At 51.7% G+C, this 25,631-nt stretch overlaps 1 protein-coding gene across 1 annotated transcript in view; it reads right to left on the minus strand.

The window, feature by feature from the left end:
* Window positions 1–4,571: 4,571 nt before the first annotated feature.
* Window positions 4,572–25,631, minus strand: part of RBM33 (RNA binding motif protein 33) — a 130,689-nt gene continuing 109,629 nt past the window's right edge. The window contains exons 16-19 of the mRNA XM_040643761.1: window positions 23,828–24,037; window positions 19,038–19,226; window positions 11,219–11,307; window positions 4,572–10,891 (exon numbers count right to left, since the gene is read on the minus strand). Coding sequence (XP_040499695.1) covers window positions 10,843–10,891; window positions 11,219–11,307; window positions 19,038–19,226; window positions 23,828–24,037 — 537 coding nt within the window. The 3' untranslated portion in view covers window positions 4,572–10,842. The remainder of the gene's footprint in view (window positions 10,892–11,218; window positions 11,308–19,037; window positions 19,227–23,827; window positions 24,038–25,631) is intronic.

Below are 25,631 nucleotides of genomic sequence, written 5' to 3' on the forward strand. Positions count from 1 at the left end.
GGAGTGCTCGAGGCCGCGAGGAGGGCAGGGCACAGAGGCCTGCTCCTCCCTGAGGGCTGCTGCCGGGCAGGGGGAGCATCAGGAGGGTGGCAGGGAAGGATGTGGGCTTTACAGGATCCTTCCCGCTGACGTTGATAACAGACGGCGGAGGTAGGGCGGCTGCGGGGGTCCAAGGGGGGCCCTTTGGAGACCAGTCGAACCCATGTGACAGAGTTTGGTGGCTTTCGCTGGGGTGGTAGCTGTGGAGCGAAGGGAAGGGCTGAGATCCCAGACACTCCTGGAAGACAGAGCTGGCCGAGTAGCGGGGGGTGTTGGAGAAGGCACCGCTGACCCCAAAGCTTGGAGTTCCCACCTCCTGAGCTGGGGGAGACCGAGGGAAAGGTCAAGAGCTCCGTGTATTGAGTTTGAAACAGCTGCTGAACATCTAAGCAGAAAGGGGTCTGACTGCCTGGGGTCATGCAGGGAGAGTGGGGGAAGTCCAGGGGCTCCCACCTTCAGCGGACAGGAAGACGGAGGACGAGGAGGACCCCACCAGGAGACCAGAAGGCAGATCCCAGCCAGGCAAGACGGAAGAGGTGTTCTGACGGTCACGGGAGGAACGCCACCGCTTTTCCTAAGCTGACGGGTCGACAGGCGTCCTGAGGCGCCTATGGAGCCCATGTGAATTCTTGGCAGAAGTTTTGGGGAAATGTTGGGTTGAAAAGCCAGGTCAGTGTGGATTCAAGAGGGAATTTTAGGGAGAAAATGCAGACAGCAAGAAAAGAAAGCCAGCCTTCTCGGTGAGTTTGCAAGCAGTGGGGAGAATCAGGTTCATGGCGGAAAGGGAAGTGGAGGGAGTCTGTCTGCTCGTGGAGAGGACTGGCTGGGAAGAAACCTGCGGGCCGACCAGACTCCGCAGGTGCGAGGTCTTCAGCAGGTGCATGGAAGGGGGTGCAGTGCAGGTGGGGAGCTGGCCTTGCCCAGGACCGGGGACACACGCCTGCCAGGCGGGGGACAGCTGGCGCCATGGGGGCTCCTGCGGGCAGCCTGGCAGAGCTGGTGCCCGGCACGGCGGCCGTCTGTCTTAGTGGTGACATGGGAGGCCCGGGATCACCTGCGAGAGAGCAGGGGAAGACGATGTGCGCGGGTGGACTGACAGCAGAGAGGAAATACTCCCCCACGAGAGTGACCGTGAACCGAGGAGGACTTCCCTGGAGCCCCGGGACCCCAGCTGGGCTGCAAGGCTGGAAGCACAAGGAATCCAAGCTGTCCAGACGAGCACCCTGAGCCCCGGTTCCGGGAGAAAAGAAAACACAGGGAGTCAAAGGTGCTCAAGGAGGCGGTTATCAAGGACAGTCAGAAAACTGACTTTGGGTGAGAAAGGAAACCTCACGCCAGGGTGAGGTGGTGCTGGCGGGAGGGGGCCCCGCAGGCGAGAATCGCCGGCCTCCAGCCTGGGGAGAGCTGAGCTCCTAGGGGGTGTGAAGCTCCGAGACGCACAGGCCATGGGGTGCTTCCTGGCCATGACCAGGTCGGCATAAGGCCTGGCACTGGGCGGCTCCGCGGGGTCGGGGGAGAGGGAGGCCCCGTCTCAGAAAGACCATGCTGTGGAAATGACAAAAGTCATGGTGGAGAGGAAAACGGGGAGCTAGGTCAGCCAAGGGGGGAGGCGCGACCCGCCACAGAGGGCGGCCACCGGTGGGTGGTGGGGAGCTAGTCTCACCTCCAGTTCTTGCAAGGATGTGGGGTCTCAGGCCGGGTTCCCTGAGGAAGAAGGAGGGCCCCTCAGTCACCCCAGACCCCGAGGCATTGGGGCAGCAAGGGAGAAATGCAGCCGCAGTCCCAGGCCCCCACACGTAGCAACACCCTCCGGGGCCGTGGCCTTGGCTCGCAGGGTGGGGTTTGGGGGTGCCGAGGTGAGCCCCTCGGGAGGATCCAGTGTGGGGGTGCCTCCCCGGCCCCCAGCAGCCTGAGTGGACTCTGTCAGCTTACGGGGCAAGTGTGGGCCAGAGCCCGGGCCCGGGAACATGGCACCATGGGGGTCTTGCGGGTGGAGAGCGTGGGCCCAGCGCAGCGCCATGGCCCAGGGTAACCCCGGGCTCATTAGTCCCAGAGCCCTCAGCGCCACCCCCAGGCCTGTCTCCGCCCCCTCCCAGCACCATGAAGGGGTGGTCAGGGGTGCCACACGGGGGCCCCGGGAGGGGTGGGTGCGGCAGACCCGCCAGGTGTCCCAGGACCCAGCCCCGCTCCAGCACCACCCGAGCTCAGGTGGGCGTCTTACATCCCATCTCTGCACGGGCCCCCCGGGCCGGCCCCTCGTCTCCTTCCGTTGCGCCCCCCGCCTCCACCAGCCACCCTCTTGTCCCCAAGACCGCCCCCTCCGTGACACTCTCCACCCACCCTAAGTTCTGGTCGTCTGTGAGGCTCCTGGCGCTGTTCTTCCTGTCACCACCCAGGCACAAGTTTGGGCGTGAGGGCGGCGCTGGGGCAGCCTCCTGAGGCCAACGGACACTTCTGGAATTCGAGTGAGGCCCCCCAGCCCAGTGAAAGGGGCTCTGGTCACCCCCCAGCTGGGTGTGGGGCCCCGGCCGGGGAGGCTGAAGGATGGCTGGCCTGAATGGCAGACCCGGGAAGGAGACCCCTCTGCGCACGCCCCCCCCCCCGCCCCCCGCCGGCTCCGGCAACAGCCAAGCTCAGCCTGAAAATGCCGCTTCCGAGCGCAGATCTTGTAAGCCAACGTCTGGGAGCCGCCCTCCAGCCCAGCACCGTGCCTCCTGCCCGCTGTCCCCTCTCGGGGCCACACTCCCTACGCACTGCCCCTCTCCTGGAGAACTAACTCTCCCCTATTCTCCCTTCAGACTCGCCTGTAACTCCTCTCCTTCAAAACACGGGAAAGTGCGTTCTGGTACAAGCGCCTGTCGGAGGCGGTGGACAGAACCTGCCAGCGGTGCGGACTTCTGCTGCCCTTCCGGGGTGGTGATGCAGGAACAGAGCACCTCCCAGCCCACCCCCGCATCTGCAGGCGGCTCCCACCGCTCCCCAGCGCCTGCCACACGCACGCAGAACCCCACACAAACCCCACCCCAACCTCGGGGGTGCGGCCCTGCGCGGGGACCCAGCGTGGAGAGAAACCTCCGAAGGAGCTCCCTTCCACCTGGTACCTCCCACTTGCTCCCCGACCCCTACGGGCACTGTCAGCCCCGTCTTCTGCAGAGATCTCATCACTCAAAGCAGAGGCCAGGCTTTAGACAAAGAACAACTTACCCATGGAATAGGGATTAAAATGGAAGAAAAACGGTTTTGGCTTCAGTCACTAGCCTTCTGCAGATTCTGATTTAGGGTTAAATTAACTCCGTTAATTCGTTCCTGAGAAATTAATCCAACATGTAGACCTCTGCTAGGCATCGCTTCCTCCTCACTCAGACCCCATGTAAGGCCTCCTCCTCCTGTCGGGAGAAGAGGGACCAAGGGTGCCACAGGAGGTCTCTAGCTGGAACATTTTTGTCAGTGAGGCCGTGGCGGATGCTTGGAGGGGAGTCAAGGCCCTGCCGCTGCCCGTCCTCCTGCAGCCACCCCCACTTGTGGGGGCACCGTGGTCACCCCCTCCGTGTTGGCCTTTGTCACTAGAATTCAACTAGGTACCATGCAGAGCCCAAATGAGAGAAGGGACCGCGGCCTTGAGGCCCGCAACGGGTGGTCGGGCTGAAGAGTGACAGTCACTCTTAAGAGAGAACACAGGTGGTTTTGTCCCATGAAGGGCACGAAGACCTTGTCAGGTGAGCCCGTATCACCCACACAACTCGAGGGACTTACTGGGGCAGCACGGGGTCCCAACTGACCAACACCGTTTCACTGGATCTTCACAAGGTAAGCCCCCTTCCTACAGGTAAGAAAGGTGGGTTTCAGGAGGTGAGGAGAGGTGCAGCCACCAAGCACCTCCTGCCTAAATGCCGTCCCAGCACGGGTGTGTGCCTCAACACCTGGATCTCTTCTCAGAGGTTTCCGTGAACGGGTGGGGTGGCGGGTTATTTTCAAAATACTTTGTTTTCAGAACAGACCAGAACTCAGGAGCGATCTGTAGCAACACGGAAAGCGTGGATGATGCACGAAACGGAATATGGACGCCCAGCTGCGCGCACCATGCAACTTCCCAAATGAAAACCGGGCGCCGCACGCAGCGGCAGCACACAGGCGTGACATTGCGGATGACCGCTGCTCTCCGGCTTCAGTGTACAGACGTCCTTTGAAAAGTAACAATTATTTGTAATGCCTTAAAAAATGTAAAAAAAATATAACTCCCCCACTTCCAACAAAAGAAAATACTGTCAGTTGAGATCTCTGCAGACCATAGACGTGGGTGAAGACGAGAGGTCGCTCTGACCTTCCTGGGGGTCCACTAATTAGAGACCATTTCCAAGCCAATGCCTACAGCAGAGGGGGCAGCTCTGGGGGGCCTGGGATGCCCCCACTCCCCGGGGAAACCCCACCCCGGTCTTCTGCGGGGTGATCACAGTGCCGTCTGTCCACGTGGCTAAGATGTGGGACGGACCGCGTCCGAGTGGCGAGATCAAAGAGAAGGTACACGACAGAAGCAGGAGCCGCAGAGTACTTTATTGACACATCTTTCCAATTACAGTACAGTCCGAGACACGCCTCGGGACGGAGTCACACAAATGATACACACATAATACATTTCCTTCCAACCACGTCACTACTGCTCTTCACATAGATTCCTGATAAAGCTGTCACAGTGATCAGCACAAAGTGAAAAATGGGGTAAAGCAAGGCAACGTCCTCTCCCACAACGCAAGTGCAGTGTTGGGTAGAAAACATGAAGGAGACCAACCCAGAGGAAAGCAATTCGGTCATCTGCGGTGTCTGAACTCTCAACGCACTCCCAATAAACACAGCGTCCGACTCCAGCTCGGAGCTGCCAGGCGCCGGCTCGGCCGCGCGTGCGCACTACGGTTAGGAAGGATCACGGCGAGAGCAGTAACAAAGGCTCAAACGGGGCGCCACTTCCAGGGGAAAATAGGCACGCCCCAACTAACACTGAACTCATGCACAAGAGGTCCTGCAAAAGTAGAGGGTGAAAACAAGGGGGTGATTAATCACACGCTGCCCGCCTGCGGCACGGCCGGGCGGCTGGGGGCGCCCCACACTCCTACAAGTCAAACTGCAAAACAACAGAATTCAGGTGTTATTCTCTCCAACAGAGACCTGGGGGAACAAACCATGAGTCAAACCTGTCAAAGCAAAGGATGAGATGCGATCGAATTCCCACAAGTGCAAAAAGATTCCCTCCATTGTCGTGCCCCCCCTCCAAGAAGTCTGAATGTTAGGACCGGACACGGGAGCAAGAAAGAACGCAGCACCGTCAGCCGATGAAGAAGTCCGTCACCAAAGGCAGGTGGGGAGGAGGAGGAGGACAAGTCAAAGCAAGGGATTCTCCAGAAGGGAAAGGAGCGCTCAGTGGTGGCTGGCAGGCAGGCTCAGGGAAGGAAAGTGCAAGAGAACAGGAAGGAGAGGGGGCACGGGGAGGCCCCCAGAGGACGAGGCGCCCAACACGGAGAAGCAGCTCGGAATGGAAGGATTTCAGGCTTCGCTGTGGTTGAACCTGGAAGTTAAAGGGTGGAATTAGAGATGAAGGTGGAGAGCTAAAATCCTCACAGAGGAAAAGCGATTCTGGATCCCATGCCTGTGAAAAGCAAAGATGGATTATCAACACAAAGGCTCCCTGGCCCTTCGGCTGAGAGTACAAGCGTGTGCTGCTTCCAACACCTACGTCAGCTAGTCCGTCTAAGGCAACACTGCGGTGCGTAAAACTCAAACAGTCCTTAAAAAATTAGCTTCCACTACGTGTGCCCTTACGGAGAAAACTAATTTAAACGAAAATCATGCTAAAAAAAGTCAGGATCTACTTTCTAGAGTATATTAAGTACTAAATACAGAATATATTAAAATAGTACATCTGTCTACTCTGTGCAACGTATTAAAACTATAAAACTACATTTTTTCTTTTTAAAGGCCCTGTATTTTTCTACATCGTTTTAAAATTAAATAAAACAGAGCAACACACCAACATGATCTTTTTACATTTTAGTTGGTTAGAAATAAAAGGGAAAAGCAACTTCTCACTAAAGATACCTGCTCTCCCTGGCCATCTTAATGAAAAGATTTCCTACCACAACACGGCACAGAAAAGAGAGAGTTACGAGTTTTAAAAAACATCCTCTAGAAAAGGCAGGTTACACCGTGTAAAAGCAATGATCCTTCCCAACCATACGCCACCAGAAGAAGGTGTACCTGGGATCCAATATGAATCAGTGAGTTTGCTTTGGTTCTAGGACATGAAACCATAGGCGTTTTAAATGATGACAATTAAACAGGTTGCAAAAAACCTTACACAAAATCCTTAGGATTTACTAGTGAATCAAGGCCGAATGCCTTTGGAGAATTCATATTCAGGAACATCCAAAATAACACTCCAGTCGCAAGTTTTAAAAGCAGTTGAAAAGGTTAATCGAGGTGCTCATTAAACACAGTAAAATAGCTAAACTCCCCACATGATCTAAACTCCTGTGGCTTCCTGGGGGGGCAGCTGTCTCCTGGCCCCGTCTCTATCACCCGCCCCCGCCCACCGTCCAGGAAATTCCCTTTTAGAACAATGTCACTTAAAAATTTGTAAAGAACCAAGGGCTACTTCTCAGAAGCACCCCCCCCCACTCCAAATAAATAAATAAATAAATAAGGTGGGTGGGGGGGTGAGGGGGTGGGACTCTACCTGACTGAAGGAAATAAAATTAGGTCTACCAGTGAATATATGAAACCAGAACAGTCCTCCAAGCAGGGAGGGAGGAAAAATTTAAAATGACCCAAGAAGGGCAGTGCACCCGCCAGGGAGCCCAAAGCCGTCTGCTACGGGCAGCACAGGCCGACGGGGATGCACGTCCTGACGGCCGGGCGCGTGGGCGCTCCAGGCACTCGGCACACAGGCCTCTACCAAAACCCAACTGTCCGCACCAGGGTCCCTGTCAGTCCAGCGGTCTACCAGCATGGTGAGCTTACCTTCAATTAAATAACAAAGAAATTAATTTAAAAAAACCAACAAAATAAACAGAACAAAACAGAAAATCACAAGCCAAAAGAAAATGAAAGAAAAAAAGAATGGAAGTGATAGGTTCTCAAAACCAACCCTCTGAGCAAGGCCCTGCCTCCGTGCGTCTCTACCCCATAGGAGCCAGTCCGGCCTCCTCCTGAGGAAGAGCTCAAGGCCCACGCAGGGAAGGGTGGCTCTCCCTGACAGGTGGGCACCCTCCCATCCCCCAGAGAGAGCCTTCTTCGAGCCCACCCTCCGTCTCCCAACTTGACTGGCTGACTCCTCTTAAAAGAGTCCGTGTGTCCGAAGTTCATTATAATATACTTATTACAACTCCTTCATTCTGCAAAACTCTCCTCCCCCCACCCTTCCCATCATTCCTCACTCCCTCCACCGTGGACAGCTCTCCCATTCTCCTTCCACGGGCAACAAAGTCTTCTGTTTGCAAATTAAGGAAAATGTTCTTTGAGAAAAGACCCCTGGGTGCAGGATCTAAGCTCTGTCACAGTTTAGAAATGCTACAGAACCAAGCGTCAACAATCGTTTATCCAGGACCGTTACAAATCAAGAGAAGAACGACCCAATGAAAAGTAGCTCTTATGAAGCCCCCCAGCACCTCCAGTCCCCCCCTGGGGCGAGGGTACAGGCACCTACTTAGGATGCTGCCTGTCCAGAAAGGGGGAACCCCTCAACATTTCTTTTGGAAAAAGAACAGGATTTCTCCTTTAGAAAAGTATCAGCAGAAGGACTTCACAAGCGGCCGGACCAATGGTAATGCAAGGTTATGCTCAGGTAAGCGGCTACGTGATCGTATAGTACAGCACAAAATCAAAACAAGACAATGCAAAAAGAAAAAGTAACTTGGCTCCACATCATCACCTATTGTTTACCTTATGCCATATACTGGTATTTACTGACTTTAGGCCTCTTGAATTTGGGAACAAATAATACACAGGTCAGGATAAATGTATTGACTTACTACCATCTTTATAAAAATCGAATATACACACAAACACATCAACAGTTATGGAACTGTATCCATGTAACTTTGATAAGACAACACAAAAGAACTAACAAAGAGCTAATAAGATTGTTGCTGAATTGAAAGCATTTCCAATAACATTTTAATTTTAAAAGGTTCGTATTTACATCGTATGTTAAATGCTTCTGCATCTCATTTTAAATGCATGATAAATAAAGAACAAAGATAATGGTTGCAACAGATCTTCTAAGAGGGCTCAGCTGACGGTGGTCTGACTGCACTGCAGAAAATGCACCGACCATGGCAATCCCGTTACTCTCTAACTCTGCTTCTCTCCTTTTCCGCAGTCCCCCTCAAGGAAACTAAGCTCCTGCTCCTGGCCCGGGGCGGGGGCCCTGAGGGGGGCCGCTCCTGATGGCCGTGCGCGCGGAGGCGGCGGCGCTGAGCCTTCTACCCACCTGGCCCACGGCTTTCAAGAACATCACAGCAAGAGGACGCTTCCGCGTGTGTGCACACTTACGGACACACACGTCCCGGACACCCGTGTCCTACTCAGACAATGCCAGAAGCAGACCTTAGAGCAGCCACAAGGGCTGTCTTCAACAGTGCCGCCCACGTAGGACTGGTTAGTTCATCACCACTAACTAGAAAATGCGTGTTTCTGTGCCTACTTTCCAGAGACAACGTGCAGCTTTTCGGTTTCAAGGCTACAGCACACTCAGACTATCCCATTTTACGGCGTCAGTTGGTCCTCGGCGATAGAGTAAGTCCGTCAGCTGAAAGCCTGCCCACTGGCCCTCGAGAGGGAGTGGTCGGAGCTCTCAAGGAGAGGTTCCAGGCCGTCAAGCTCTTCCCTTCAATGCGGCTCTCGGTGGGCCAGACCAAAGACACTACACTTTTCAATACATCAACACATCCGTGTCTACTTGTGACAAGCAGACAGGACCACCCGTGCCCGCCAGCTGAGGGCAGGCTACCGGCCCTGACTCTGCCACGCTCCGCTGGACCAGCAAGGCGGCCCAGCGCGCGACACCGCCTTCCACAGCTCCGTCGGGCCTTCAGGAACCAGCGAGGCCGGGCACCTTCGCTGGAGGGTGTTCTACTGTACCCTACGAGTGCCTGTTTGTTTCCTGGCACAACGCCTTCGGCAAAGCAGCCCTCAACAACCACCTCCATCTTCCGGGCCGACTCTCAGCACAGGACGCACTTCAGATCCACGCTGCAGCCTCACGGGGTCTGCACACTCCCCTCCAGTTCAGCTAACTTCAACTGAAAAGACACTAGAAAATGTCACCTGGGGAAACACGACGACACAGGTTCCCAGGGCCTGTGTCCCAGGGCCCAGAAGGCAGAGGCGGGAGGACGCCCGGCTGCAGGGGCTTTGCGGTCTACAGGGGGTGCGCTGGGCTCACCGGAGGCGGCAGGTGGCAGCGGGCTACTATCTCCTCTAATTCTACTAATAAACCTGACGTGAAATCTTAGGTATAAAACACAGCTAAAAAGTCAGAGGATGCCCTAGTATCTAGTACTTGCTCAAAGAGTTCAGGTCTGCATGAGAATAAATCCACAACAGTGAATCTCCTTCATGAGCAGAAATACAATAAGGCACTTTTTTAAACATTTGCCCAGAATGAATTTTACTAAAGGCTGCTTTATGGGGAGTAAGTGTCTCACCTAAGGAACCTACCTAGAACTCCTCAAGCGGGTTCATGGCGATACGAACACACTGCGACTTCACTTTGGGCTTGGCGGTCCCTCACACCACACTCCACAAGGGGCGACCTGCTCCTAGTCTGCGGAAGGACGGCGCAGCCCTGCTCAAAGGCCTTCCAAAACAAGAAGTTAATCGAAGCAATGATAACCAGGTTCCCAAAGAATGCCCTATGTTACCGAGCCAGGGACACAAACAAGCCCCTATGGGCTGCATTTAAAAAAAGGAAAAAACCACGACACAGGTATGTTCAAGCTCCGGGCCGTCCCTCCACCTCGCGTGGTAGATGCGTGCTGTAGCCCGCCCAGCAGGGCGTTCCGGAAGGGCCGCGCGGCGGCAGCACTACGGGCACCTTCCCTGGGCCTAGGGCAGCGGGTGGCGCCTGCCAGGTGTGCTGCCTGATTTGGGAAGGGTAGAGGGGTGGGGAGTCCCCTCTGGAACTGGGAACGCACAGTCGGTGCTTTTGGAGTATTCACAAGAAGCAGAATCCGCCACACAATTGGCACCACTCCCAACCACCCTCATACCCCGCTTTCCAGGATGTGCAACTGTCAGTCATAATCACCCACATTTTAATCTACGTTTTTCCAAGAGCCTTTTGAGGGCTTTCTGAGAAGACAGCGCAAGTTACGCTGGGCTGGGAAAACACTTGTCTAGCCTGCACTGAAGATAAGTGCAACCATTATCAAGTATTCTTTGCTGTGAAAAACTACTTAGAATTTGTGACGTTAATGTTCCTTCCTGAATCTAAGTCACTGTGATCGATGACACAGTACGATCACGAAGAACGATGTCTACATGCACTGTGAGCACTTGGAAAACAAAAGCAAACAAAAACTATAGTTCTCTGTGGTGACAACAGAACATGAAGCTGTCTAACAGCAAACCCCAGTCCGCCGTGTCCCCAAGTTCAGCTCTGCTGGAATCGACACTGGGCCGTGCGACGCTCCGAACAACAGTTACGCAAGACTGCAGACGGAGAGGCCTACGCTCGCGGGGATTCTGCGCTGCAGCTTCCGTGAAGAAATTCCACAGCGCGTACAGTGTCAGGTCAGCGTCTCCTGCTAGAAATCACTCAACAATCAGGGCCACGTTTATGTGGGACAAATCTATCATGTGCCTGTGGAAAAGCAAACAAACAGTCAACGTGAACTGAACTCCACACCAGCAGCCAACTCAGCAAGGTACAAGAACACTGAAGTCAAGCGGGGGGTCCGGAGTAACGAAGATGGTATAAAAATGCAGATGGACAGAGATCGATGCAAAAACAGGGGGCTGATGACCCACATTACAGAAGTGTGTGCCGCGTGTGCTCCTTACACACTACTCGTGCATTTGTACAGCAGCTGGTGGGCACACGCACACATGCGAGACCACAGCCGCTTTGGCGGAGAGGCTCTCCCGCCCCCTCCCACAGCACCCTAACCACGGAACACACCGTAGGTACCTGTGGAATTTCTGCTGAAATGCTAACGCATGAGCTGGTTCCTTGAACTTAGCTATGGCTTTCCGTTGCTGGGGAAGCATCTGTAAACTCTAGAGGAAGAAAACAGAGAAACGTTTTAATATCATGTACGTGTTTAAAAAAAAAGAAAAAAAAAACACCCAACATATTTACACGTTAGCTTTAAGACAAAATTCGAGTCCAGGCTGATACTTGGATCACTGAAGAAAATTCTATCTCCCTAGCAATTTTTCTTATCTTATCCAGAGTATCTATCCCAAAACGGTCATTCCCACAAGTACATGTATAACCTCCAGCCTGGTGTTCATCCGGCCACACGAACCACTCACTCTTCCCTCAACCTTCTTTGTGAGGCCTGGTGGCAGACACTCTTGGAGAGTTGCTTCCTGTCCGCATGCCTTCCTGCCAGGCGTTTCTCTGAGGGGCCCTCACAAAACTTTCTAAAATACTCATCGGACAAGAGGAAACTGCTGCTTGGCAATGGGACTCCCCAGTTACCACCGGGGTGAGAAGAGGCTTTTCTACACCTAGCTGGTCACGAGGCACGGCTTCGCCGGTGGCGGCTGTCAGCATAGTGTGGTCACATTTCGTACTGAGAAGCTGATTACTAAGTGACATCGCAAATGAAATCTTCAGGAGCTAAAAGCAACCATTCCAGAGGCCACTACTGTCTATAGCGAAAACCAAGTTAGTTCGTGAAGAAGACAGACGGAAAGAAATGATCCACCGAGTGCAGAGAATCTTATTCATCTGAAAAGCAACATCTGGACAGAGGTATCTCATGCCTGGTCCTCTCGCCTGCCCTGAGGAGGACACACGGCTCTGAGTTTTCCCTGAGGCCTTGGGGTTTAGGATCCGAGGATCTGGGAGGGGCAGGTCAAAGGAGGAGACCTGTGTGATCTCTCAGCCAATCCCCCTCTTGAGAGCCTCATGTTTCCCGAGTATCCTGGGGACGCAGCCAGCTCAGCTCGTGTGTCTGGGGCACGGTGCAGGCTTCAGCCTCTGCAAAGGGCAGGGCACGCGGCAGCTGAGGCGGGACCCCTGCTCACCCCAGGACACACTGCCCAGGGATTGCACAGGACCCCATGCCTCAGTGTCTGCGCTTCTGTCTAGTGAAGTCGGACAGCCAGGAAAAAACTGATGGTAACACAGGACCCCTGGAGTGTTGACCTAGGAGACGATTTCATTTTAAAACACGTGTCAAAGATCTACAATGGAAACACATGGCTGAAACATCAAATACTCTTCATTTTAGTAACCACAGAATGTCTACCAGTTAACACGACTAGGAGAGCGCTACGAAAGCAGCCACCTTCCCCAAAGTCACTTCCGGTGCTTTACAAAGAACGAAACCGTGTCAAGTCTGCAAACTACACTGGCTGTGCACACAGACCCCGGAAGAGGAGCGGTCAGCTGGGGGCCCGCCCAGGAGCACAGCCGCCCAGCCGGCGGGGACGGCTCGGCGGGGATGGCCCGTCGGGCAGCGTGGGCTGGGTCTGCCTGCCTGCTGTGCTGAATGAAGCAAGCTTAGGACGACCCGAGATTTCTTCTCTTCTTTGGGATATAAAGCTTCTTTAGGATATAAACACGAGTCCTCGTTGGCTACACCCTTGACTACACCCTCGGCAACGCGGCCTCTCTGGCCTCGGAGGCACACCTGATATGCTGGGGACAGGCCTGCTTTCCCTTCCAAGCGGCCGGCCTCACCCTGCTGCCCACGCCCAGTCTGTGCCTTGTCCGTGACTGAGTTCAGGCTGGTGCAACTCTGGAGCTCGGTCACCGGGTGGGGCGGGGGGACTACGGGCCAAGACCCGCGCCTCGGTTCACGGCAGAGCCAGCTTCAAATCCCACCTTGTCCCCGAGCACCTGCACAGGGCCCACTGCCAGGCCCTTCTTTTTGCTTCTGTGTGCCTCTGGCCTGCTCTCCTCTCCTCCAGCCACGGTGCTCGCAGGCGCCAAGGGCAGCGCTCCCACAGCGATTGCCACCAGCGCTGTGACAGACCTCACGCGCGAGTCAGAGGAACTCATCTACACTCGCCTCATCTAAAAATTTAAGAATTTCATTAGGAACAGACAGGAAAAACTAACTTCTTATGAAAACCCAAGTAATTATTGACACTACAATTCACACGTGGAATCTGGACTATGAAAATACCATGTTCTTTTTTTGAGAAAAAAAAAATGTTTCCAGATTTCTAGGGTGATTTCCTTTGGGTGACTTCACAATGTGCAATGAAGGCATGAAGCTTCATTTTTACCATTTACCACATAAACGTAAATGGTAAAGTACCTGATGCAAGAGAATTTATTTGTACCTAAGTAGTTATACCTCAGGCTGACCGAGGAGGTGCCAGTCCACACAGCATCAACCCTCAGTGAAATTCCTAACAAGGAAGGACCGGGTTCTCAAGTAGTCAACACAGGTCATGAGCACATGGTCTTAAAACCTGCGTCTTATCTGTTCCCTTTTATTGACATTTTTGTACCTTCTTTCAAAAAACAAATGATGTTTTCTAGACAGAAGACTGGATTACAGGAAGTGTCCATCTCCAACCACTTCTGACTTGTCAAAATGAGAGCTACTACTAATTTCTTTACTGGGAGTAGAGGAGTAGACACTTCGCACTGAAAGCTGAAAGACTTTACGCTCACTGGCTTCCACTCGGAAAACACGTACATCTACAAATCAGCAGCACACATTCATGGTGAAACACCAATTCACACAGAAGCCAAAACTCAAAATGCGTCTCAAGGCCTCTCCCACAAGTGCCTTACCGGCATGCAGGGGGGAAGCTAACGCACCAACTCTCATCCTGACTGACTTCTCGTTTTCAGAGTGAGACTACTTCATTTCCTGAGAGTAAGTAACCGTGCTTCTCTACGTAGCAAAATGCATGGAGCTTTGGTTGGCAGCTGCCTGCGTGGACACCCTGCCACCCCACACGGGGCCGGGCCGCTCTGTCCTGACACGCAACGACGCGAGCAGTGACAAGCTCTGACAGCCTGTGGTTGGATCCCAGGAAGACGTCTGTGTCGCTCAGAGCCCTGGCCTCTTTCCCCCATTAAGAAAAGTTCCTTCTCCTTCTAGGAAGTGCCTGTTTGCCTGTGTGTGTGCGTTTGTGTGTGTGCGTGTGTGTGTGTGCATACGCTCAGATAAACTAAAATGTTATGGAGACACAGGGTTCTGCAGCACTGAACATCTGTTTAGACTTCTTCCCCTCCAGGGCCACCTGGCTCGCTCAGTTAAGCATCTGCCTTGAGCTCAGGTCACGATCTTGGGGTCCTGGGATCGAGTCCTGTACCTCTCTCTGCCCCTCCCAACTCATGTGTGCATGCTCTCTCTCAAATAAAATCTTTAAAAATAAACTTCTTCCCCTTACACCTTCAGTGAGTAGCCAAAAACGGTACCAGTTGCTTTAAACACAAGTGACACTGCTTGAGAGCAGCCCCACTGCAGCCTGGACCCAGACACTCATGGATGGGCCCCCTCTGAGGCAAGCCCGAGCGCCATGGAGAGCACAGAAGCCTCCCCTTGCGGCCAGTGCCACCGACCTGCTCTTCCCCAGGCCCAGCAGGTCCGAGTCCCCACGCAGCACAGGGCGCCCGCAGCAGCACACGGCACTGACGGCAGGAAGCATGCACCACACAGCGGGCCGGCCACACACTCACGCAATCAGCCCCCCTCCCGTGCCTCCGACACGCACATCTGCTGCTGCAACGGGCCTGGTCCGATCCCGTCTGCTCCGGTGCCTGGTCGGGGTCATTCCTGAGGTCCCAGGGCTTCGGCACATCCCCCCGTGGTTCCGCATGCCCTGCGGCATGCCGCTCGTGCTGACGCGGTGCAACGACCTTCTGATGGCCACCCGCCACTCCTCTCGCTGCTGTTCCCACTTCCCTCCAAAGAGCTCTCGTGCTGTCGCACTGGTCTCCTGAAAATCTGTTCTCCTTTTGGGTTACTGACATGGTGTTTTCAGGGAGGGTTTTTCCCCAGTGCAGCTTCAGATCATGTGTCCACACCTTTATTTTCTTTACACCTCGTGGCATGGGTCTGTCATCCGTCTACCGCTGACCACACCTACTGCTTTCTTTCTCAAACGTCCTCAACTTCGCAACGACTCGAGTCGAACCTTTTCTACCTGGCCGACCAGACTCGTTGGTGGGTCAGAACGAGCTGCACCTTCAGAGCAGGTCCGACTCCTGGACATGAGCCCACCTCTCAGAGCAGCTCAGAGGGGCTCCATGTAAGGTGGACTGAGATGCACTGCAGGACGAGACGCCCGGGAACTGCAGTGTCGGGAGGCAGCGGGCAGGCTTGGTGGGTCCTGGAGGGCTGTCCTCTCCAGCCTGGAGCAAGTTCAGGAGCGCACACCCTCTGGGCCAGCAGCCCCCTCCTGAGGGCACACGCGGACACCTGGCGCACCTGCGGCTCGGCTCGTCCTCCCGGTCTTGCTCGCTGCCCCTCGAAGGTGATGTGGAGGCCATCTCTCCCATCCCCCAAGGTCTGCCAGGGCTTGACGGGACAGTTACAAAGGAGCGGTTAAGTTCTCCTGTTGGTGATGAGAGTCTGATGGGAGGACAAGCGCTCTGAGAATTACACACCAAGAACCGGCAGAACTGGGAACCTGCCCCGAAGCCTCGTCTCAGAGCCCGACACCGGCTGCGACCCCGGCGGCACGGTGAGGGGCCCGTCCAGCCTCAACCACAAGCTGCCCGGGGCCACCTCCACTCTCGTCCCAGCTCAGGAACGACTCACAGGACTGCTGGGAGAAGTGACTACAGAGAGCAGCAGAGAGAATGCGCACAGCACCCCTGCCTGTTTGGTCTCGGTGATCCTAACACAGAACGGCCATAGAGTCTAAGTGATTTCAAACGTTCTGATTTTGTGAGGAAACTACTTTTCTGTTTTTACACCATGACGTTTCATTTATTTATAGGATAACAAATTTTTCTCCTTGGCACCATTTTAGGCATAACCCAGTACACAGGGAAACAAAGACAATGAAGCAAAAAAGCCACAGGTGTTTTAACTAGCTTACTTCCTGACGTTAAGAGCCCCCTTGGCTCCCCTGCTTCAGGACAGAGCAGGAGGTCAGGGTCACTCCTGCGGGAAGCCGTGCAGGTCACCGGAGAGCAGGGGGCGTGTGCTCAGCGGCTACAGCGGCCCAGGCCCTCCCCGAGAGCAAGGTGCCTCCCACTGGGTCTGGGGCTCCGAGGCACAGCCTTCTCTCAGACGCAGACTCGTGGCATCGCTGCTGCTGAGCGCCCCATGGCTCTCTCGCCGCGCCCTCTCCCCTGAAATTCTGAATACGCTCCTGTACTTTTCAGCCCTTGCTACCTTCCGTTGTAACACGTCCACAAAACCTTTCCGTCTCTCCTTCTGTAAAGAATGGGTCAATACAGGACTCGAACATGGACTTCCTAAGACAGACTTCGGAGTACCATTTAAGGGGATACTGCACTAATCTGAGAGAAACGTGGCGACCTTGTCACAGCCCACTGTCATAGTTCAAGCAGCAGAGCTCACATGCAGTGGCTGTGATTTTCTCTAATTTAAAGGCCCAAAGGAACAGGGGACCTTCCTGCTCTCGACACCACCACTTGGCGTTACACCAAGTGGACACGAGGTGGTGCCAGAGTCCAATGCACACAGAAGACACACACACACACACACACACACACACACACTTCCTGCCGGCAGGACCGAAGAAGGTCTGGGTTACCCAGAGCCATCCCCATCCAAGCCCACTTATACTTAAACCATAAGTGAGTCTTGTTATAAACATCTTTCTAAAATGTGTACTTAATCGATATATCACTCTTTAGTTATCTAACATTGGCATGGACTTGTTATAGGAGTTATTTTTTTTAATTAAGAAACTTGACATTTTGTGAATGCAGTGTTTAAAAATTTATAAACTTGCCCTCAAAACCATCTTATGGGACTAAGACTGGCAAGATGTGAGCATCTGCTTTGTTCCCCGGGATGGAAAAACAGGCCCTTATCTAAGTGCTACATTCATCATTCCACAGGGACTTCACCAGGGGCATATGAAAGCTCACCTTCACCCCATTTGAAGGGTCACTGATGTAACCTAAACAATTCATTCTCCTCCTATCTTTCTCTCGCTTTCTAATTAGAACAAGGCATTAAATAACCCAACATTGTTTTTGTTCAGCTTTAGGCTCCCTCAGTCAAACTTTACTTATAACACCCTGATCTCTAATTCTTTTCCAAAGAGGAAGGAAAAAAAAAAAAGGCCATTCAAGAGATCTACAGGCCCCAAATGCAAAATTAAAAATTCAAGTTTTAAGATGGTTAAGATCAAGGTTAGGTGGCTTAGCAATGGCTCCAAGCAGCCACTGACCCTCAGTGTGATGACAAGCAAGCAGCACCACTATTCAGATGTGGACCCAGAAAACCACATCCCAGCTGAGGACGCTCGGGAGAATTATCAAGACCGCATGTAAGGAAGCAAAGTGGCTCACGTGTAGAAAGCGGCCATGCTGTCACCCCCCCATCCCACATGGAGACAGAGACACGGGGACATGAAATAGCCCACGAGCCCCCACAGAAAATACCAGTCCTCAGAACTCCCACATTAGGCTCTGGCTTGTTAGTCTGGACTCACTGGTACTGGAGCCCAGATTCTCCACCACCACGCGCAGGAGAGTCTCAGACCAGGGCGAGCATGTTAATAAACCTGCCATGCTCCAGTGTCAGCTCTGCTCCTGCAGATCCGTCCCCGTCGTGGTGACCTGTCTGAAGGGGCTGCCTGCAAACACAGCACAAGAGCTCCGGGTGACCGACAACGGTCTCCCCCGCACCACGGCACAACTGACGGCACTGAGCACGGAAGCCCAGCGTTAGCTGTCTATTATGACACACAAATAGAAACCAACCCCAACCATCTCCCTAAGAATCCAAAAATGAAGGTGGAAGTTGTTATGCCTGAAGAACAGGGCGGGTTCTGGAAGGGCTTTCATCCACGCCTCACGTTTTGAGACTCTCAACAGCAGACAGATTTCAGACATGTTGAAAATCATTTGTATCAACTCTAGCCTGAAAAGGCTTCCCCATTCACTCCTGCAGCAAGAGGCTATAAAACATCTTGAAACGAAAGCTCGCAGAAATCTGATATTCACACCCCACGCCTTGCCCACATGAGCTCTGACCGGTGCAGACGGCGGCTGGGACGGGGACAAGAGAGACGCATGGCTCAAGGAACACCAGGTCAACCCACTTCTCTGCTGCTTTACCTACAGGACTTGAGAAGATGCAGACACGAGGGGTCTGAACAGAGCTTTCTGCTCACTGCAGAACTGGAGACATACTGCAGCCAGCTCAGTGAACACGTTCAAATACAGACATCAAACTATAGTCTACGTTATTTCACGTCTGTAAAATCTAAACCAAGTCTCACAGTAGTTAACAAGTGAGCTATTTCTGGGAATTATGGCCAAGAAGGCTAAGTGTTTTAAAAGTTTTCAGTTGTTACAAACAGAAGTGTGTGACAGCACAAAATGCACCTATGCACAGATGCCTATGTAAACCTTAGGATAACGTGAGGGTTTCAAAGAATAATTTGTTCAGTGGGACAAATTATTTCATAAATTTCATAACTGAGCACCTGAAAATTTCCAGATGATCTAACTCTAAGGCAAAAGTCCTGCTATCAGGTACGCACAGTCAATAAAATACGTGTCTTTCTTCCTGAACGTGCCACTTCAACATAAAGCAAGCCACACAGAGGGACTGTGAGTCAGGACAGCACAGTCCTGGGGCAGGGCCCAGGCAACCCACCTGAATGGGGCCTACTGACATCAGCAGGTTCTTCAGCTGGACGTCGGTGGTGGACGAAGACAGCCCTTCCACAGACACGACACAGGGCTGGGGCTTACACTCCACCACCCGGAGGTTCTGCTTGTTCGGCATCAGGCGTCCTCGGCCCATCGCTCCAGCCACGCCTCGGCCTCTCCCGTGCATGAGCACCTGGCGACGGCAGAAATACCATTTGACTTTTAAGCTTTGGATTTTTTCCCCACAGCTACTAAGATTATACAAGTGGGCAAACTCAGAATCCATTAAAATACACCACAAGCGACAATATCGTCTGTACTTTCCATCCACTACCAGAGCAGGGCTTAATGTCGAAGTGAACCCACCCCCAGCAAGTCCGCGTGGAGGCAAAGGAAGGAAAGAGAAGTAGCTAAGTGTGACTCCATCTAGGTACCAAGAGCAGTACGAGGAGGCACTTTCTGCGTAACCACCGTGCGCAGACGAAGCAGCAGGATCAGAGGGGTTGAGAGACTCCCATTTACAGTCCTAAAAGGCCCAGAGCCCAAACTGCCCCCAGCGTACACCACGTACCCACAAGCCACAGCGGTGACTCTGTGTGGCCAGCACCCTGAGAACCTGCAAGGCGGGTTCTGTAGCTAGGGTCACCTTCCGGATGCTGCACGCCACCATCCCACACACCACAGCGCTTTAACAACACCAGAAAAAAACCCAAGCCACAACAATGCGTGCCCATACCCACCACAGTGATGACGTCACTGGTCTAAGGCAGAGCCCAGACCTCAAGAGATTTTTAAGTTGCTCAAGGGTTCAAAACCACTGTTCTGGGGTCTTTTAAAGAAGAGGAGACCGCTGAATCTTTCTGTTATTTTCTAATTAGAAAATTAGCTAAAGCGCCAAGTGCTAAGTGCTTTCTCCAAAACAGAAGTCCACCTCTGCAGGCAGCGGTGAAATGCAGGCAGCAGGTGGGCTGAACAGCACCAGAGCTTCCAGAAACCCTAACCCCAATTCTGGCCTAGAGCTGGGTACAAAGGGACAAAATGGCCCCCGTTCCATCACAGAAAAGGCAGAGAGAAAGGTAAATGGACATCAGAATGGAACTTCTGAACATGAATGGGCACCACACGAAGGGAAAGGCGTACAAAACAACATTTCTTAACACGTCGCAGAAGGCGGCAAAACTCCTCCTGGGAACTGAGTTTTTGAAAAATGCAAAAGGGTATTTCAAGAGAAGTCACACTGGAAAACACACATCGAAAGGTGAATGTAAAACACATCAGTAAGAGAAAGGATAAAAACAGTATGATCATTTCCACAGATGCAGAAAAAGCATCTGACAAAATACAATATCCATTCACGACAAAAACCAACAAAATAGATCTAGAGGGAACATACCTCAAACGTGATAAAGGTTATATATGAAAAACCCACAGCCAACATGTTAGTCAAGGTCGGGAAACTGAGAGCTTTTTGGCAAAGATCGGCAAGGGGGAAGGGGTGTCCACTCCCACCAATGTTTTTCAACACAGAACTGGAAGTCCTAGCCACAGCAATCAGACAAGAAAAGGAAAGAGAAAGCATCCAAATTGGTAAGGAAGAAGTAAGACCCTTATGGTATGCAGATCACATGATACCATATACAGAAAAACCTAAAGACTCCACCAAAAAAACCACTAGAACTGATAAATGAATTCAGTAAAGTCGCAGGATTAAAAAAAAAAAAAAAAAGCAATGTACAGAAATCTGTTGCATTCCTATACATTAGTAATGAAACAACATAAAGAGAAATTAAGAAAATCCCATTTACAGTTACACCAAAAAAAAGATACCTAGGAATAAACCTAACCAAGAGGTGAAAGACCTGTACTCTGAAAACTATGCAACACTGAGGAAAGAAACTGAAGATGACATAAAGAAATGGAAAGAGATTCCATGCTCACGGCCTGAAGAACAAATTATGTTAAAATGTCCATGCTACTCAAAGCAATCTACACATTTAATGCAATCCCTACCAAAATACCAACAGCATTTTTCACAGAACTAGAACAATCCTGAACTTTGTATGGAACCACAAAAGACCCCAAACAGTCAAAGCAACCTTGAAAAGGGAAAGCAAAGCTGGAGGCATCACAATTCCAGACTTCAAATTATATTACAGAGCTGCAGTGATCAAGACATTATGGTACTGGCACAAAAACAGACACACAGATTAAGGGAACTAGACAAAAAACACAGAAATAAACCCACAACTATCTGGTCAATTAATCTTTGACAGAGGAGGCAAGAATATGGGAAAAAGAAATAATGGGAAAAAGACAGTCTCTTCAACAAATGGTCTTGGGACAACTGGACAGCCACATGCAGTAGAATGAAACCGGACCACTTTCTGACACCATACACAAAAATAAACTCAAAATATATTAAGGACCTAAATGTGTGATCTAAAACCACAAAAATCCTAGAAGAGATCACAGGCAGTAATTTCTCTGACATTGGTCATAGCGACATTTTCCTAGATTATGTCTCCTAAAGCAAGAGAAGCAAAAGCAAAAAAAAAACCTGCTAGGACTACATCAAAATAAAAAGCACAGTGAAGGAAACAATCAACAAAACTAAGAAGCAATGGAATGGGAGAAGATATTTGCAAATGACGTATCTGATAAAGGCCTAGCATCCAAAATACATAAAGAACTGATACAACTCAACACCCAAAACCCAAAGAATCCAATTGAAAAATGGGCAGAAGACAGACATTTCTCCAAAGGAGACATCCAGATGGCCAAGAGACACATGAAAAGATGGTCAACATCATGCGCCATCAGGGAAATGCTGATCAAAGCAACAGTGTATCACCTCACACCTGTCAGCATGGCTAAAATAAAAACACAATAGCTAAACTGTGGAAGCAGCCCAAGTATCCACAGAAAGATGAATGGAGAAAGAAGATGTGGTGTGTGCGTGTGCACGCACATGCACGCACGCACGCGCACACACACTGGAATGTTACTCAGCCATCAAAAAGAATGAAATCTTGCCATTTGCAATGACGTGGATAGAGCTAGACAGTATTATTCTAAGCAAAGTAGGTCAAAGAGAAATACCATGAGTTCATTCTTACGTGGAATTAAGAAAGAAAAATGTACAAAGGAAAAAAAGAGGCAAACCAAGAAACAGCCTCTTAACTCTAGACAACAAACTGGTGGTTATCCGGGGGAGGCTGGTGGGTGGATGGGTGAGACAGGGGAAGAGGACTAAGAGCACTTCGCACGGCGAGCACTGGGTGATGTATGGAATTCACCGGATCACTATACTGTACACCTGAAACTAATGTAACACTGATGTTAACTACAACGGAATCAGAAAAAACAAAGTTGCAAGTAAAACTGGCTGGAAACCTGCAGTAAGTATTCTTATGTTCTAGCTATAAGAAGTTATAATACTAATAAAGTATTATTATATAATATTAATACTATTAATATTATTTATATTATATATATTATATATATATTATTATATAATATTAATCAGACAGTATGTCCTTTACCAAATACTTCCTTATACACCAGGGACCATGCTATTTATACACATGTTCTTAGGAAGTCCTCCTAAGAGCCCGCATGAGCTAGGGAACTGCTGCTCTCACTTCGCAGGAGAGTAGATGAAGCCTTCAGAGGCGCACAGCTGTATGGGGGAGGGGGCCTCTAAAGTCACTCCTCATGGATTGACTGGGGGAAGCCCCTGACTGAAGCCAGTTTAGACCTGAGCAACCTTCAAAGACTGAAGTTAAGATTTAATGTCTGTACCCATCTTCTGTTGCAAAAAGGGAATAACTATTTTCTCCTACATATTCAAGTGCTTATGAGATAATACAAAGTCATTTAAATACTTCAAAGACCCAGAATGGCCTTCATATTAAGACTATTACTACTTAATTATCAGAAGGACAAGCAGATAGGAAGAGCTAATAGACTGCAGAGCTTTCCAGAAGAAACTCAAAGCAGTGTTGCTGCTCTGCTTCCTCGCTGGCGTAATTCCATCACACAAGGGGAATCTGACTTAGGCGCCAAGAGGAGACAATATTTACTGTCAGGCAGAGAGGTGAAGACTTTGGGGAAGCTACAGAGACCAGCTGAGGGGAAGGGCGCCCTACCATGGGGACATAACAGGATGAGGTGGACGCTCCTCTCCTAGGGGAGGTTTAAATTCAGTGTGCGAAAGGAGAACACGCACCTCCGTGGGAGGCATTCTAGATGCCTTTGTCTCTCGTCACACAGTCCGAATCAGAGCCCCTTCCATCCCCAGGGCGAAGGAAGGAGGAAAGATCCAGAGTCAGGGCCACTTTCCTCGCACAGGATCCTTCCCCTGCAAAGGCCCTGCTTTCCCCCTTGTGAACTGGGTAACAGCAAGGAAGTGGCTGAGCAGAAGTCTCTCTGGCTCTCTGCCAGCAGAGTCTGGAGAACCAGTGAGCAGGGGGATGAAAGATGCCCGACTGGGATCTATGAGCACAGGGTCGTCTCCAGGGCAGGGGTCAGAGCTGTAGAAAACAGCCACAGCCCCGGCTGTGCAGCCTTTCCCCTATGTGTCTCATGACAAAGTCACTCGAGGAAAGTGCTTCTGTGAACACATTAACTTTCAAAGCCAGAACAAAGGAGATTACTGTTCATTTATAAATCTGCTTGGGCCCTCCTACTGCGCGCGAGGCACTCCCATCGGAGAACTGCCCAGACGCCAAGCGCTGTTTTAACTAGGAGGACATCTCCGCGTTCCCGGCCCTCGGCCTCGGTAACAAGCAGTACCTTCTTGGCCGGATGAACTCCCTGGATGCTCTTGATGGCCGGAGGGCCGGCCGAGTGCACGTGGGGCCCCACCGGCAGGTGTTGGGGCTGCTGAAGGGCCCCCTTGGTCAGCGTCACCTTGCGGGCGGGCTGCTGTCTCACTTCTGGGGGCTGCGGGAGCCGCTGGGGCTGGCCCTCAGGGTGAAAAAAGCCGTCGCTCTCTCCTCCCTGCTGAAACAAGGCAGCGTGCTGGTCAGTACCCGCGCGGCTGGGCGGCCTGCCCCAGAGTCGGGGAGTCCGCCTCGGTGAGCGCTCAACCGAGAGCAACGCTATCTCAAACAAGTGAAACACCAAACCCTCCATTTCACTACAGCCACTAAGGAAATTTCTCATCTGACCGTGTTTGGGTTTTAATCATATTACTGAAATTTAAAACACGAAGATCTTTAATTACTGTACCCACTCAAGAGGTCTGTGATTAAAGTAAGTGCTGTTCAGCCCAGTGAAATACTGCTGAACTTTTTTAAAAACACTTCATACTCAACAAACATTTGCCACTTTCGAGAGAGCTCTTGTTAAAATCTGACAGTCCGCATAGGCAGTGGTTTTAAACTTTTAACCTGTCTTCAGACCTAATGCAAAGGGGACTGTCGTCAGGACGCACCTCACTGGCCCTGGGGACACAGCACTGACCCCTGGGGTCCTCTCTCGGCCCCTCCCTCCCGTGGAGCCGCAGTGCCTCATCCTCCCGTCAGCGATCTCAGACGAGGGACTCGCGCGCCTATGACAAGCTTTACAAGGGTCAGAAATGTTACCTTTTGAGTCTTACTAACAATCCCTTGTTTCTTGACCTTAAAAACTGTTGTATTTGTTAAAAAGAAAACCACACGCCCGAAATGGTGTCACTTAGATGGAGCTCCCAAACTGAGTCATCAACCATCCCCATCCCCCCCCCACCCCCCCCCCCCTGGGGAAAGTGAGCTCACCTGCCTAAGACCCTCACTTTTCCCCTAAGGGAGAGTCGCCTGCCTGAAGCCAATAGCTTCCCCGCCCTATTCTCCCTCTATAAGCAGCTTCCATTCTGCATACCTCCTGGGGGGCTCCTCGGCTTGCCCGATGGGATGGTGCCCAATTCGCAAATCATTTAATAACGCCAGTTAGATCTTTAAAACGTTCTCAGTCAAATTTCTGTTACTGAATACATTCAAGCCGTACTCTTTATGTTTATGATACCACCGGGCAGCACAAGCAGTCTCTCTAGATGGTGCCTGTGGGCTACTGTCAGTATTAAGTGCATCGTCTCTCCAAGAGAGTAGCTGGTGACCAAGAAAGAAAGTGTGGACAGCAAGAAAATCCTATCTTGCCCTACTAAATTACGTAATCTGAGCAGAAACGGATGCCTGAATGTGCGCAGTGAGGCTCCGACCCTGGTCAGCATGAGGCTCCAGTCCTCACGCCCACAGGAGCCCCGGGGAGCGGTCAGTGAGCCCAGCCTCGCGGCTGGCTCAGTGGCACTAGTGCTTCCGAAAGGAGCGGGCTGAGTTAGCTCAGCAGCAGCCTGTAGCCTGTGCCTCTCCGTCTCTACACTTATCTTTTAGAGGCAGTGAAATGGAATAAAGTGAAGGGACAGGGGCTGCAGCGAGATAGGTGTAGATAAGATTTGTGTAAAAACTGCCCAAAGTAATTGGGACCCAGGAGAAACGGGATTAAAACTGTCACCTACGGCAGGGCTTCTGGCTACGGCAGGAGGAGAGGACAGCAAGTCTCCCCCCACCTGCCCCCCCCCATAAATATCTGACTGACAAAACCACCCAGAACAAGCATT

This window comes from Ursus maritimus, unplaced genomic scaffold (genome assembly GCF_017311325.1).
Source record: "Ursus maritimus isolate PB19 unplaced genomic scaffold, ASM1731132v1 scaffold_3, whole genome shotgun sequence".
NCBI lineage: Eukaryota > Metazoa > Chordata > Mammalia > Carnivora > Ursidae > Ursus > Ursus maritimus.